The sequence below is a fragment of the Globicephala melas genome, chromosome 10 (genome assembly GCF_963455315.2).
Source record: "Globicephala melas chromosome 10, mGloMel1.2, whole genome shotgun sequence".
Classification (NCBI taxonomy): Eukaryota; Metazoa; Chordata; class Mammalia; order Artiodactyla; family Delphinidae; genus Globicephala; species Globicephala melas.
Genome location: NC_083323.1, coordinates 83,675,453 through 83,688,405, shown reverse-complemented (window position 1 = coordinate 83,688,405; position 12,953 = coordinate 83,675,453). Strand labels below are relative to the sequence as shown.

General features: G+C 35.0%; 1 protein-coding gene across 7 annotated transcripts in view; it reads right to left on the bottom strand.

The window, feature by feature from the left end:
* SOX5 (SRY-box transcription factor 5) overlaps nt 1-12,953 on the bottom strand; it is a 991,328-nt gene that overhangs the window by 209,572 nt on the left and 768,803 nt on the right. For all 7 annotated transcript variants that reach the window (XM_060306246.2, XM_060306247.2, XM_060306245.2 and 4 more), the window contains one exon: nt 4,274-4,360. In XM_060306246.2, coding sequence (XP_060162229.1) covers nt 4,274-4,360 — 87 coding nt within the window. The remainder of the gene's footprint in view (nt 1-4,273; nt 4,361-12,953) is intronic.

Genomic DNA, 12,953 nt, shown 5'->3' with positions numbered 1-12,953 from the left:
CATCGCTTGCTGTGTTTATACACTGGCATGAGGACTCTGGCTTCCCAAGACAGAGCAAGTAACTGATTTGCAGAAAACCCAAAGTCGCTTTCTGCTTTTATAGACACTGCCAAACTTATTTTAAAAATTTATATTCTGTGCCCCAGTAGTCTTTCTTCAGTTCTTATGAAATAGTTTTTACAAAAAGTGAAAACATTACTCGTAAGCAACTACAAGGAACTATAAAACAAGCTTAGTAGATTAAAAACATTAAACATTCACTTTATTTAGAAGTAAATGACTTTATGTTATGTACCTTCCTTATGGCTGACTCTTATGTTAAACAAATTCCAGATACAACAGTTCCCTCAGAAAATAATCAACATTTCCAACCCCTCTGAAAAAATGTGAAGAAATATATATATATATATATATATATATAAAATGCACAAATGAAACAGTCACAAGGTAATTAGCAAACCATGTGTTTCTTAAATAGTTACTGGACTTTTAAAAGAGTGGGTTTAAAACAGCTTTCAAAGTTATACAAACCCTTACATATCTAAATGCTGAGATTTTAGTTTCCATGTTTTAAATTTATAAAAATCCAAGGATACCTCTTACTAGATTATTACCTGGGACCTGATTCCTGTTCCAAGCCTGCTTATTTTCAAATCGTCTAATGTTATTTAAACAGAATCATCTCTTTCAAGCCATATACTAAATCTACATATCTCCTTCATCTCAAAATGTTATGTCACCTAAGAGGGGATCTACTTTAATCCTCGTGTTGAATCTACATAGCATGACTTTAATTCATGAGTTCTGAAAGACCATAGTATTGTGGAATGGATTATTTACTTGAATCCATTATTGGCATTCTAGAGCTGTTTGGTGTTTGCCTTTATGTCCCATCTTCTAGAAAGAACAAAATTATAGCTTTCAAAAAGAGCCAATTTTTTATTATACCGACTACAACTGGCATTTTCCTTAATACCAGATATAACACTTTACTGGCCTAAATTAATGCATTCTGAGCAGGGTGAGAAGGGTCTATCTGGGATACCAATGGGAAAGAAACAAGGCTCTGAAGAATTCTTCAAACAAGGCAGGTAGAGAAACTGATCTAGGCTTTTCTGAGTGCCCTACTCAGAAAACCTCTCAAACAATGCCCTGCTTTTATAACCTGAACAAAATAGAAATATTTTAAGAGAATTTTGCATGAAGATATTTTTGTTATAATTTTACAAATAAATTTAAGTCAGTAAAATACACATTTTGCAATGGCTTTGTTGAAAAACAGACGATCTGTTTAGATTAGTCAAAGCTGCCATGGATCCCCAGATACTGTCCTCAGGTGACGTGCCAATGCAATGACCTTCAGTGTAATGGAATTTCATGCTAGCTGAAACAATGTGTGATGCTACTGGCTGCCAACTGGAGTGCAGGCACTGTTTTTTCCCTTCTCAGTAATTATGAGGCTATAAAATGTATTTCTTCATCTTTCACACAACCATTACTCAGTGCTTCTGCTATAGATAAGGGCAAAGAAACCTCTGTAAATGGCCAGTTACACTATACGGCTGATTAGAGAAGAAGAAACAAATTATGTCTGTAGTCATCTAATCAGTTTATAATATATATTGACTGTTTGCTATCGGTAGACCTTTTTAGTCAAACTCTTTTGTTCTGGAAAACTGAATTCAGTGTACTTTTGTGTGTGGTTTTTTAGAGAATTGTTTCTAATGTAACTTTAAAACCTAATTACTTCACATTTCCAAAGTACCAGACCATAAAATGGTCTAAATTCTAATCTAACATGAAAAATAATTTTATGCTTTCAGAAATGGGTGACCTTTCCTAACTCACACTGTTTCTTGAAAAATGAGATTGACTTTAAGTGCGTATGACAACTCTTTATTGACAGCTAAACTATCCAGACCAAATGCTATTTATTTCTCCTCTTTTTAAAAGTTTATCATTTTCACTTTTTAAATAGTAATCGTAAGAAACACTTCGTTGAATTTTGCCAAGCTGTAAGTTTAATCTTTGTCCAAATACGCTGAAAGTAATTCACTCACAGCAACTTGAAGCCAGCACTTAGGAACTGAGCTCTGCCCTTACTTGGCTGTGGTCTTAGATATTCAAGAATGGACACACACGCACACACACACACACACACACACACACGCATTCATTCACTCACTCATGTTTCCTGGAACTAATTAAAAGTTAAGTGAAAACTGACCAGTGTAAATGGAGGAGAAGAGTTTCAATCCACAAGAAGACTCAGTAAATACTGTAAAGGCTGTAAACATCCTAATATATACAAAGGTTCTACTCAGATACATTGCTCTGAATTATCAGTAATAAATTATCTAATAATTGAATAAGTTCATATTTTCAGATTAAAAAAAAGGTCATGCTTATCCTTCCCTACCCTGACTGAAAAGAGTCTACGCATACAAGAGACTTACACCTTTATCTGCCTCATAAACAACAGAGGCCAAAGAGCTGGGCTATTGTTCTTGACTAACTTCGTCTGAGGTGGTATGAAAACCACATTCCTGGGCAGCACATAATCATAGGGTCTGACCGCCCCCCACCCAAGAACCATTAAGTCAAATTCATTTCCCCCCAGAGGGCAACACACTATTGTATCCTCTCCACTTTCGAGCCACCTATGAACAATGGATAGTAATTGCAACTGTCACGGGCAGTCAATAGGAAAAGTAACCCAGCGCTTTTTTCCTCCAGTTTTCTGCCAAACCTGATCCGAGCACCTAACAACCATGCCCCCAACAGAAGAAAGATCTACAGTTGCTTTTAAATGCATCAGAAAACAGCTTTTTGAACAGAACCAGAGGACAATAACTAAACTTGTGCTCTGAATGTGAAGCTTAAAAAACTCAAAATTAAAGACAGAAACTTCTTTTGTGACTGTACTGCAGCTTCCTGAACTAGCCCCACAGGCAAGCCTGAAAGGACAGCTGAGCTTCTTTCCTCTAAGCTTATCATCACTGCTGTTGCTGCTTTTAAGTTAGACTTGTGAGGAAAAGGAGGGAGGGAAAAATGTTTGTCCTCCAATGGAATGAGATCACAAGGCTTGGAACAGGCGGTCTTCTTTGCTCTGCTCTCAGTTATTACCCAGGTCACAGGAGAATAAAGAACCTTGGAGAATACATCCTGCATCTCAGGTGCAAATGGGTTAAAATCCAACAAAATAGAGGACTTGCTGCCTCAGAAAATGAAACTTTTCTGTTCTCTTTAAACTTTGTCTTCAAGCTCTTTAAGGGATATTAATTATTACTTGTTTGAATTTCATTCCATTATAGGTTCTGGTTACTTAATTTGCTGATTAGCAGGAATTCATTCTCTCACCACTCATTCACACCTAATCATAGCCTGAATATATGTAAACTCCAAATATATGGATGAAAAGTGAGATACTCAAGCAAACATTTTATGGAAGTTTCCCAAACAGAGATGCTGACATCATGTAAGTCAAACATTTGAGAAGACTGATTTGTGCTTTGCCCTTCTCCAGGATGCTCTGATGTAGTAAAGCCTTAAGAGAGATGACTGCCTCTCAGTGGGAGAACACTTGCACGTACACACATATGCAAAAAAGTTATTTACACACAGATTTCTACATGTATATCAATATAAATCTGGTGATATTTAAAATATATATTCAGCCTCTATCAAAGATATACAGAGTAATACATAACAAAATATATTAATATTAATAAGTAGTTTTTCCTTAAAATTAATCCTTTAGAACTCAGATTCAAAAGTGTCCTATTGGCAACAAATAGAAAACCACAGATTGCCTGCTATGCTCTGAGAAAACACACTTTTTAATTAATTGAAAGCACCACTTGATTTTATTTTTGTATGAGGAATTAAACCTTCTCCCTTTGTCATTCCTGGTTTTAAGAGGAGATTACGTATATTCATACTTCTAATATGTAGAATGTATAAAATCATCTCATACAGTTTTTAACCCTGCTGTAGATACATTTGTACTTATAAAGTAAGTCATTTAAAATTTTAAAAAAAAGATGAAAATCAAATACTGTTAAAGATACAGTGGGGTTATTCTGTTAAAAAAACATACTATTATAAGGCACAGAGAGAAAATAAGAACCACTGTACATCCCTTTTCAAGCTAGAAGGAAGAAACACCAAAGACAGAGTGCATGGGGGCAGAAGTACTTTATCACCACTAATATTTCTAAATATCAGATTCATTTCGGTACATTTTAGATCAAAATAATTGCAAACATATTACCTTTTATTTCACCAAAGTTCCCTGATCCCATTGCAAGAAGCTTGTCTTTCCAGTCCTTTGATAGTAGCTTTTCAATACTGGGGGTTTCTAAGTAAAGAAATAAAAACAGGTAAGCAAATCAATGTGACTATCTTTATAACGAAGCTCATTAAAAGTCTATCTGCTAAAAAGAAGGCCATCCCTACCCTGGTCCCAGTTCATAATGACTTCATCAACAAACTGATAACAGGGGAAGAAAAAAAGAATGTGTTTTGTCACCTGCTGTTTCAAAATCATTAGCTTTTTCCTCTTGTGGAACAAAGCTGTACTAATTCTTTATGACAATGGGTACATATAAACCTGCAGTTCATTGTTTTCCAATTTGGTGAACAAATTCCTGCTATAATGGATGCTTGTCAATTTCAGGGTGTTAGTCTGCAGTCAAAAAATAATTATGTTGATAAAATGCAGAGTAAAAAAAAGGCAAAGAATTAGCTCTTAAATCTGCTACATGTAATTATGTCCCTCTGTGTGTTTACAATTACATCCACTTCATAATATGTGTTTAACATCGTGTGGTGGTTAGCACACTGTGGAAAGATTTGCCAGTACCGTGAACATATAAAAAAGAGTTGGTGTAAAAGAAGCTTTACAAAGATTGCAGAATCCAGACAAGTAAGTAATGCCTATAATGGAAACTTATTATTTGCTTATTTCAGATTTGTATCACACTCTTTTAAAATGTCCTGTATTAAGACAGGACACACAGATTTTAGAGAGCAGGGTTATGTGGTGGTCTGACATTTGTTTCTATATGTCACATGTTTTTGATCTCTCCTTTTGTGTTGAATTTTAATGTATAAGTAAATATAAATGCTAATAAAACTCTGAAACATCAAACTCAGTTCCAAATAATGTAATTTTATATTCTTGTCAGCATTTAGATGGGTACACAATTACAATGGCTTTCAATCCCACGATTAGCACTGCATTCAGTTAGAAAATGGTGTGTACTAAAAGATAAGTGTCCCAGTATGCTCCATCTAAATAACAATACCCACACTTATTATCTGGATCGAAGACACACACTGCCATTCTCCACATTGGTGTTTATGCGTATTTGTGTTTGTTCAGACATTTGTTTACCCCCTACTAGGAGCATAAAGGGAGTACATGTTAACTTATCAAAGGGACAGTCTGGCCTAGAGACCCTAAGATTATTAGAAAAGCGTTAATTTTCCCCACAATAAAATGCATTTTAAAGCGTCTTCAGCATCATCTTGGCTAATGCTATCTACTTTTCTCAGGCCCTCATCTTAAAGACATCAGCTATCAGAGTCACAAAGCCTGCGTGGAGTTTTCAACGAATGGAAGGTGAAATTTTCTTTGGAAAAACTGTGGCAGTGTGGATTGCTTCTTTTTCAGATGTCAAAAACTTGGGGAAAATAAAATAGTGAAAAGCTCTGAATGATGACTTCTTCACATAGCCTGTATGTATAGTGTGTACATATACACACACACCCCCCACAATTACCGTGTGCACATTTACATGGAATGTGTGAAATGTTTTTTTTTCGTTTGTAACAAAATATACCTTTCTATTTTTTCACATTTAAGGAAAAAAGATCCTAAAGATTTTACTTTTTCTTAAAATATCCCTATTTCTATACCACATTGTTTTGAAAATGGTAATGACAATTCTGAGTAATAAAATGCATTAAATCTCTTCTTACTGTAATCAATATTTCTGTTCACTGAGGCTTTACAAGTAACTTTAAAATACTTCTGCAGGGATAGCCAATGTTTCTACATTCGCAGTAAACACTTGGTGAGTGAAATCATTTTTTAAACCTTATCAGAGTAGGTCAAACAAATACCACTGTTTCTTTTTTCCAGCACTCTACAGAAATTCTTGAGTCGCATGTAAACAGGGTCCAACCAATATGGTATTTGCAGTAGAGTACCGTCAGTCATTAAAAGCTAACAAACCTTGCAAAGCAGGAATGCAGCAATAGAAATCCATTGTGCACTAACAATAGGCCCCTGAACCTCCCGGCACCAAAAGCAGACCATTTTACTTTTAAGGCTATTGTCTGCAAAGTCCATGACAAAGCTTTTCCCCTGCAGCTAGACAAAATATTCACTGTAGTGTGCTCATAAAGAAACAGAAGTCTTCTGTCTAAGTTGCAGAGTTAAAGAAACAGCCGCCAGATTTCTGAAACCTGCACAACATTCCTGGCCTCTTTATTAACTTGCATAAAGATAGGAGGCTCTCATACAAAGCCAGTTTTTTTCAAGTACCTGACTTTTAACATACACTACAGAAAAAAATGAATAACTTCTTTAAGACCAAGTAATTTGCAAGATGTAAAATCAGAAATATATCTAACTCAGGGTTGTCATGCCTGTGGATGAATAAAGACAATAATACTTGCAATTTGGATGAGGTTGAAACTCAGATTCAATAAACGTTTATTGAACAGCCTGTGTGCCAGGAGCTATGCTAGATGCTTTTACCTGTATTCTCTCACTTAATCAAAGCAAAAATCTGAAGACTCAGATTGTGTTATTATATCCATCTTTCAGGTTAAGAAAAAGACCAAACGAAGAAAAGGATTTGTTTGAGGTTTCACCGTATGTAATGGGCAGAGCTGAGTCCTGGACTAAGGTTTATTTTTTTCCCTACAAATTCCTAAGTCTCTTATTGATGACGATAATGATAGCTGCCATTTTGAGGGTTAAGTGAGAAACAGTGTACCAGGTCCTTTACATGTGGTATCTCAAACTTCTCATAATAATCCCCTGAATTAGATATTGGTATGTCTGTTTCACCATTAAGAAACCAAAGCTTTGAGAAATATCGTGACTTGCCTAATACGGAGCTAAGTTCAACTGACTGGATCCCAAAGCCTTTGCTCTTTTTAGTACACACACATTACTGCATTTCACCTGCAAAACAGCCATGGACAGTCAGAAATAACTATTGTTATTAACTCCAGTGGATGGACGAAGTAAACATTTGAAAGGATAAATTGAATGTCCCAGGGTAACATGTACCTATGGGCAGCATGATGAGATTAAAAGCCAAGATTCCTTACAATTTTCAATATGTTCAGGAGGTAGTCCCACTATATGACTTTGAACTTTAGAATTTTGGATGATTTAAGGAAAACCTATGACCATATAGCAGATATATGCATTGAAATGAAAATGCATTCATAAGGTGGAAGGACTATTGGGCTATAAGTCAAACAATATGCATTCTCACCAGGACTTTAACACTATCTAGCTCAGGGGGACCAAAAGCATATCTTTTCACCTACTTCACCTCTCTGTCTGAATTACTGTAAAACAAAGAGCTTTAAGCAAATCCATGTTCAATATTCTACAACTGCTACTGTTTGAATTTATTTCCACTGGTAGTTCATGAAGAAGTGGTATGAAATGATCTCACAATAATGATCACAATAAATGGACATGTCCCAATGACTGAATTTCTCTGAAAATGGTAAAGATCCCATAGAATATAAATGATTAAAACCGTGAAAGATCAAATGGCAAAATCTCAATATTTATAATAAACCTGTTCATTAATGTGTGAATATGATTAAAGTAAAATCTGACACAATTATGTAACTGCTACTTCAGCGCTTATGGAGTAAAAGAGATAGTAGTTATCTATTAAATATTCCACTTTCTAAGATGTGATTTAAAAAAAATACATGTAGAATTGTATTTTAAACTGTGAGTATGGTATGTTTCTGGACATACAGTTATTCCCAAATGTTCAAATTCTGGATTATCCATTATTTTCATGTTAAGATGTGTCATAGTTTTACTTTAAACACTTTAAAGAGTCTCCTGAGATTTACTTCTCCCAAGCATTGGAGTATCATGATTATCATTAAAATTAAAGCTAGAGCTCTCTATATTAAAATAAGCATGACAGATAATAATAGTTATTATTATTTGCATGGCATTTCAGTTTACAGAATGCTGTCAGATACAATAATTTGTCAATGTTGTATATTATCATTATATCCATTTTGCAGATGAGAAAACCAAGGCTCAGTAAGAAAACCAAGGCCCAGCATCACCTAGTCAGAAAGTAGCACAGATGGAATACAAAACCAAGGCCTCTTAATTACAGAATTTGTCTTTTTAGGGGTAAGGTAAATGCATATCTATTTTTAAAGAGAAAATAAAATAAATATTAAGAAATAAGCTGTAAGATAAATTAGAGAGAAATGAAAGTTATCAGTCAATCCATTAACAGGAAGATGACTCTAACTGGATTACTTTTGTCTCTTTCTGCCATCAGGACCCTTTTGATATGTTTGCTTGCTTTTCCCTTCTTACCCTTGCCTCTTTTACTCACATATCGTTCTTCACATCAATGCCTATGGCAATCCCCACTAGTGAATGGCCCCCCTAACTGTGCCAGCCATTGTTACAACAGCCTCTTTAGGGCCTGCTCATTCCCTATAACTCTCACTCCTTTTTCCCTTCAGTGCCAAACACCCTTAAGACTGACTCCCTCATCTGGAACAATGAGACCCAACCCAGAGACTCATGCCAACATATTGTAATTCTCCAACAAGCTCCCAGTGCCAAGAATTAAACCACATTCGCTCCAGTGCAGTAGCTTTACACACAGGCTCAGGTTTTTGCTTTGTGTTTATGTAGGGTTTTTTTTTCCTTAATCTCCCTTGAGCTGCAGTGGCAGAGCTCATTGAAAAAATCGAACAAGCAAAAAATATGTATGTATAATATGTGACTTTTTAAACAAAGTCCCAGGAGTTAGGTCATACCAAATCTACCACTGTTTATACTTTAATTTTGTGGCTTAAACTAAGCTGTGTTATTCCTGACATGTGATAGGGTGCACATTTAGGGATGAAAGTTTTCTTTTGGAAGGAACAACAATATGGCTGAACGTCAAAAATATACTAATACCTCCTTCAAAGTCAAGAAGTAAAAGCATGTGTCGATTATTCATATCATAGAATCAGCATTTTAAACCTGGAAGGAGCTTTAGATAACATTTAGATAAGCATTCCACAAAACTAATTTACTAAAACATATACTGGACATAAATTTATGTTGGTTGGTTTACTCGTAACCAACCAACATAAATTGCTTGGTTACAAGTAACACTAAAGCAAACAAATAAAATAAGCATTCCACTGTCGTGTAAATCTAATTAACATTAAACAAATTGACATTTCTTTTTCTTACAAGATTTAGACCACTTTATGTGTTAACAGACCGTCAATCTTTACGTGAGTTATGGATTACGTATTTGACCAAGGAAACTAGTGTTGGGAGATGACTGTTTTGCTCAATCCAAGTTGGGTAATAACTAGACCAAACTCTTCATTTTACAGACTGAAAATCTAACTTAAGGTTACAACTTGCCTAAGATAATAAATCTAATTAATGATGAAGGCAGCACTTGAAGCCTAACTCCTAGTTTAGCGTTCTTTTCCATATACCACGCACCGCGATAAGTTCTTTTAATAAAGAGTCAAACTTTTCAAAAGTAAAATGTTAGTCCAGTTTTATTCACCTCATCTAGTTTTAGACAATAATTAGATGATAGGTGGTCTGGGTGGTGAACGTCGGTTAGAATTAGGTACTGTTAATTCAATATTCTCCCCTTGGAAGCTTTCACTTGATGGCTCCCATGAAAATATAGAATAGTTAGTTATAAATGTTAGTTAGTACACTTGGCTAACTATAGTTTTCTTCAAAAAGCTAATTACAGTCTTGCTATTTACTTATTCAATTACTGATAATAAGATTATTTTTGAGGGGAAGGTTGGGCTAAATCTGGAAATCATATACCAGTAAGAGTTCAATTCATGTTGACAATAGCTGCATGTCTAGACAACACTTGGGGGCAAATATCAAACAATGCAAAGTTAGTAATATAAAAACTTCTACATATCTGGAGTGGATCTGGGCACTGAAGACCAGAAGGCCTTGTAATAGTCTCATTAGCCAAGCACTACAGCTAGTCCGCTACTGGAAACATCAAGTTCTTCTAGGAAATGTTAAAAAATAACACACACCACAACACACAATAGAAACACATCTGAAATTCCAAAGCATTAGGATTTCAATAAGCCTCATTTTATATGTAATCATCCTGAAATGAATTAAGCTCTAGAAATACTTTACTTTTAGTAGTGCCAAAATATTTCTTTGTTTCCACTTGAAATTTAATAAGAGCTTGGTTAAGAGAAAAAAAAATTCTTTGGCCTGCTGACTCAAGTTTTGAAATTTTTAATGTGCAACCGGTTTTTGGAATATTGCAATATCTAAATCATTACCCACAGGCTTAAATTTTCTCAACGTACAGGCTATAACTGTTAACACACCTGTTCAATTATATCCAATCTTATACCATATTTTAGAAGAATATTTTTTCATTACATGATTTAATATACCATAATCAATATGCTAGGGGCTTCCCTGGTGGCGCAATGGTTGAGAGTCCCCCTGCCGATGCAGGGGACACGGGTTCGTGCCCCGGTCCGGGAGGATCCCACATGCCGCGAGGCGGCTGGGCCCATGAGCCATGGCCGCTGAGCCTGCGCGTCCGGAGCCTGTGCTTCGCAACGGGAGAGGCCACAACAGCGAGAGGCCCGCGTACCGCAAAAAAAAAAAAAAAAAATCAATATGCTATAACTGCTACATATCAATAAACTTGGGTTTTCTCCTCAAAAGATGGCTCTATATTTCCTACACAAAATATCCATTAAGAGACAGACTTATGAAACTCTCCTAGTTTTATCCACTCCATCACTCAGAAAGCAAGTGCATTTCCTTGCATAGACTAAAACACTCTGTTTTTTTCTTGTGTTAAATATTAGATCCCAGAAAAAAACAACATAAGTAATTTCAGGGCAGCATTTCAAAAAGGAATTTCAAAGAGTTTTTTTCTCATGTACAAAATCTCTGTTTTGCTACTAAATGTAAAAAAAAAACTTAACATCATACAACATGACTCCATCACTTACTATGACTAATTTTGTGACCTTTGGCAAGTAATTTAACCTCTCTATGCTTCAATTTACTCGTCTATAAAAGGGGATAATAACTATACTTATACTATTGTCAAAAGAATTAAATGAAATAATTTATGTAAAGTGCTTAAGACAGTGCTGGGCACACAGTAACATTTAAAAAGTTTGACTAACATTACAACTACAACTTAGTATACAACAACCAAAGAGATTTATGTTAAAATCCAAATGAAAAGTATATACATATGCTTCACTTTGCCCATCACTATAACTACCTAGAAATCAAAAGCCGCATCAAAGGGTAATAGTTCTACCTCTACACATTTTTATGAAAATGATTCATAACCCTTAGTTTCACTGGTTTATCTGTCATTCCTATGAATTTTTCAGTTGGTTCATGTCAATAAAGATGACATTGAAAGAGTTGTAGTAGTAAGAGGGACAAAGACTGTTGTCACTTCCATTAGGTTAATATATGAATTGTCCCAAAACAGCACAGAAATACAAAAATACTCAACTAATCTTTGCCTGAGTTTCTTTTTTGACCGTTGTCTTTCTAACTTTCCAAAGGTTCTGTAAGGTCCTCAACAATGGCTAAAGCTTTTAAGCCAGTGCTGTTGACAAGTGAAAGGGAACAACAAATAGCTTTGTAGTGCTCTTTTCCCAGGGTCATTCAACCAGCGGTAATACTTATTATTTTTATTTATTAGCACTGTAGCCCTGTCCTCTATCATGGCTAACTCACCCCAACCCCCAAGACAGGAAAAGCATTTTAACTTTTAATAAAAATGGGAAAGTGTGGCACTCCTGTGTAAGGCTCTTTCAGTAAAGTGCACACACAGCTAATGAATATTGTCCATCTTTATCCAAATAATTTATGTTGTCAGCAAAGTGTGGGTGGTGAAATGTGTATTAGGTTCTAGCCATTAGTCACAATTAGAGGGGTGAGAGTGGAGAGTAGGAGGAAGAAAAAAGGTTACTAAGGCAAGAGGGGTACAATAGGAAAGCAAAGGCAACTTGACAGAAAATTGGGAGGAAGGTGTTCATGACGGTATCAATTAATAGTCAATTTATAACAGTTAAAATATTTCCAGTAAAAGATTCTCAAGACTATTTCATCCAGCAAATAGCCAACTTTCTCAGTGACCAACTGTAATACATCTGTTATTTTCCATATGTTTTATTTGCAACAGTATTTCTCAATTGCATATATGTGAGATAGAAGAAGAAAGAAAAATAGAAGACAAGTCATAAGAACTAAATTATAGCAAATGGTATATGAGAATCAGGAATATTTAAGGCAAATGAAGTCTTAATTTCAGAAGACAAATTTATAAACAAACAGGAAAAGTTTAAGATAGCTTAACCATATCACAGTTTAGTAAAGAAACATAGATCTAAGCATATTATATATAGCTACTGATATATTTAAGAAAAGAATTACCTAAATATGTATTTGAATTATAAATGAAGCAATTATCCTACTGTAAGATTATATTCAGAAAATCATCCATTTAATTAGATATCTAGACTATGCTGAAAACAAAAATTAATGATCATATTTGTAGAATTTTGTTATTGTTTATAATTGGGAAGGTGGGTAGTAGAGATGATAAAGGAGATACAAAAAGTATAGAAATAGAAAACCACTTAACATACATTAGAATGAG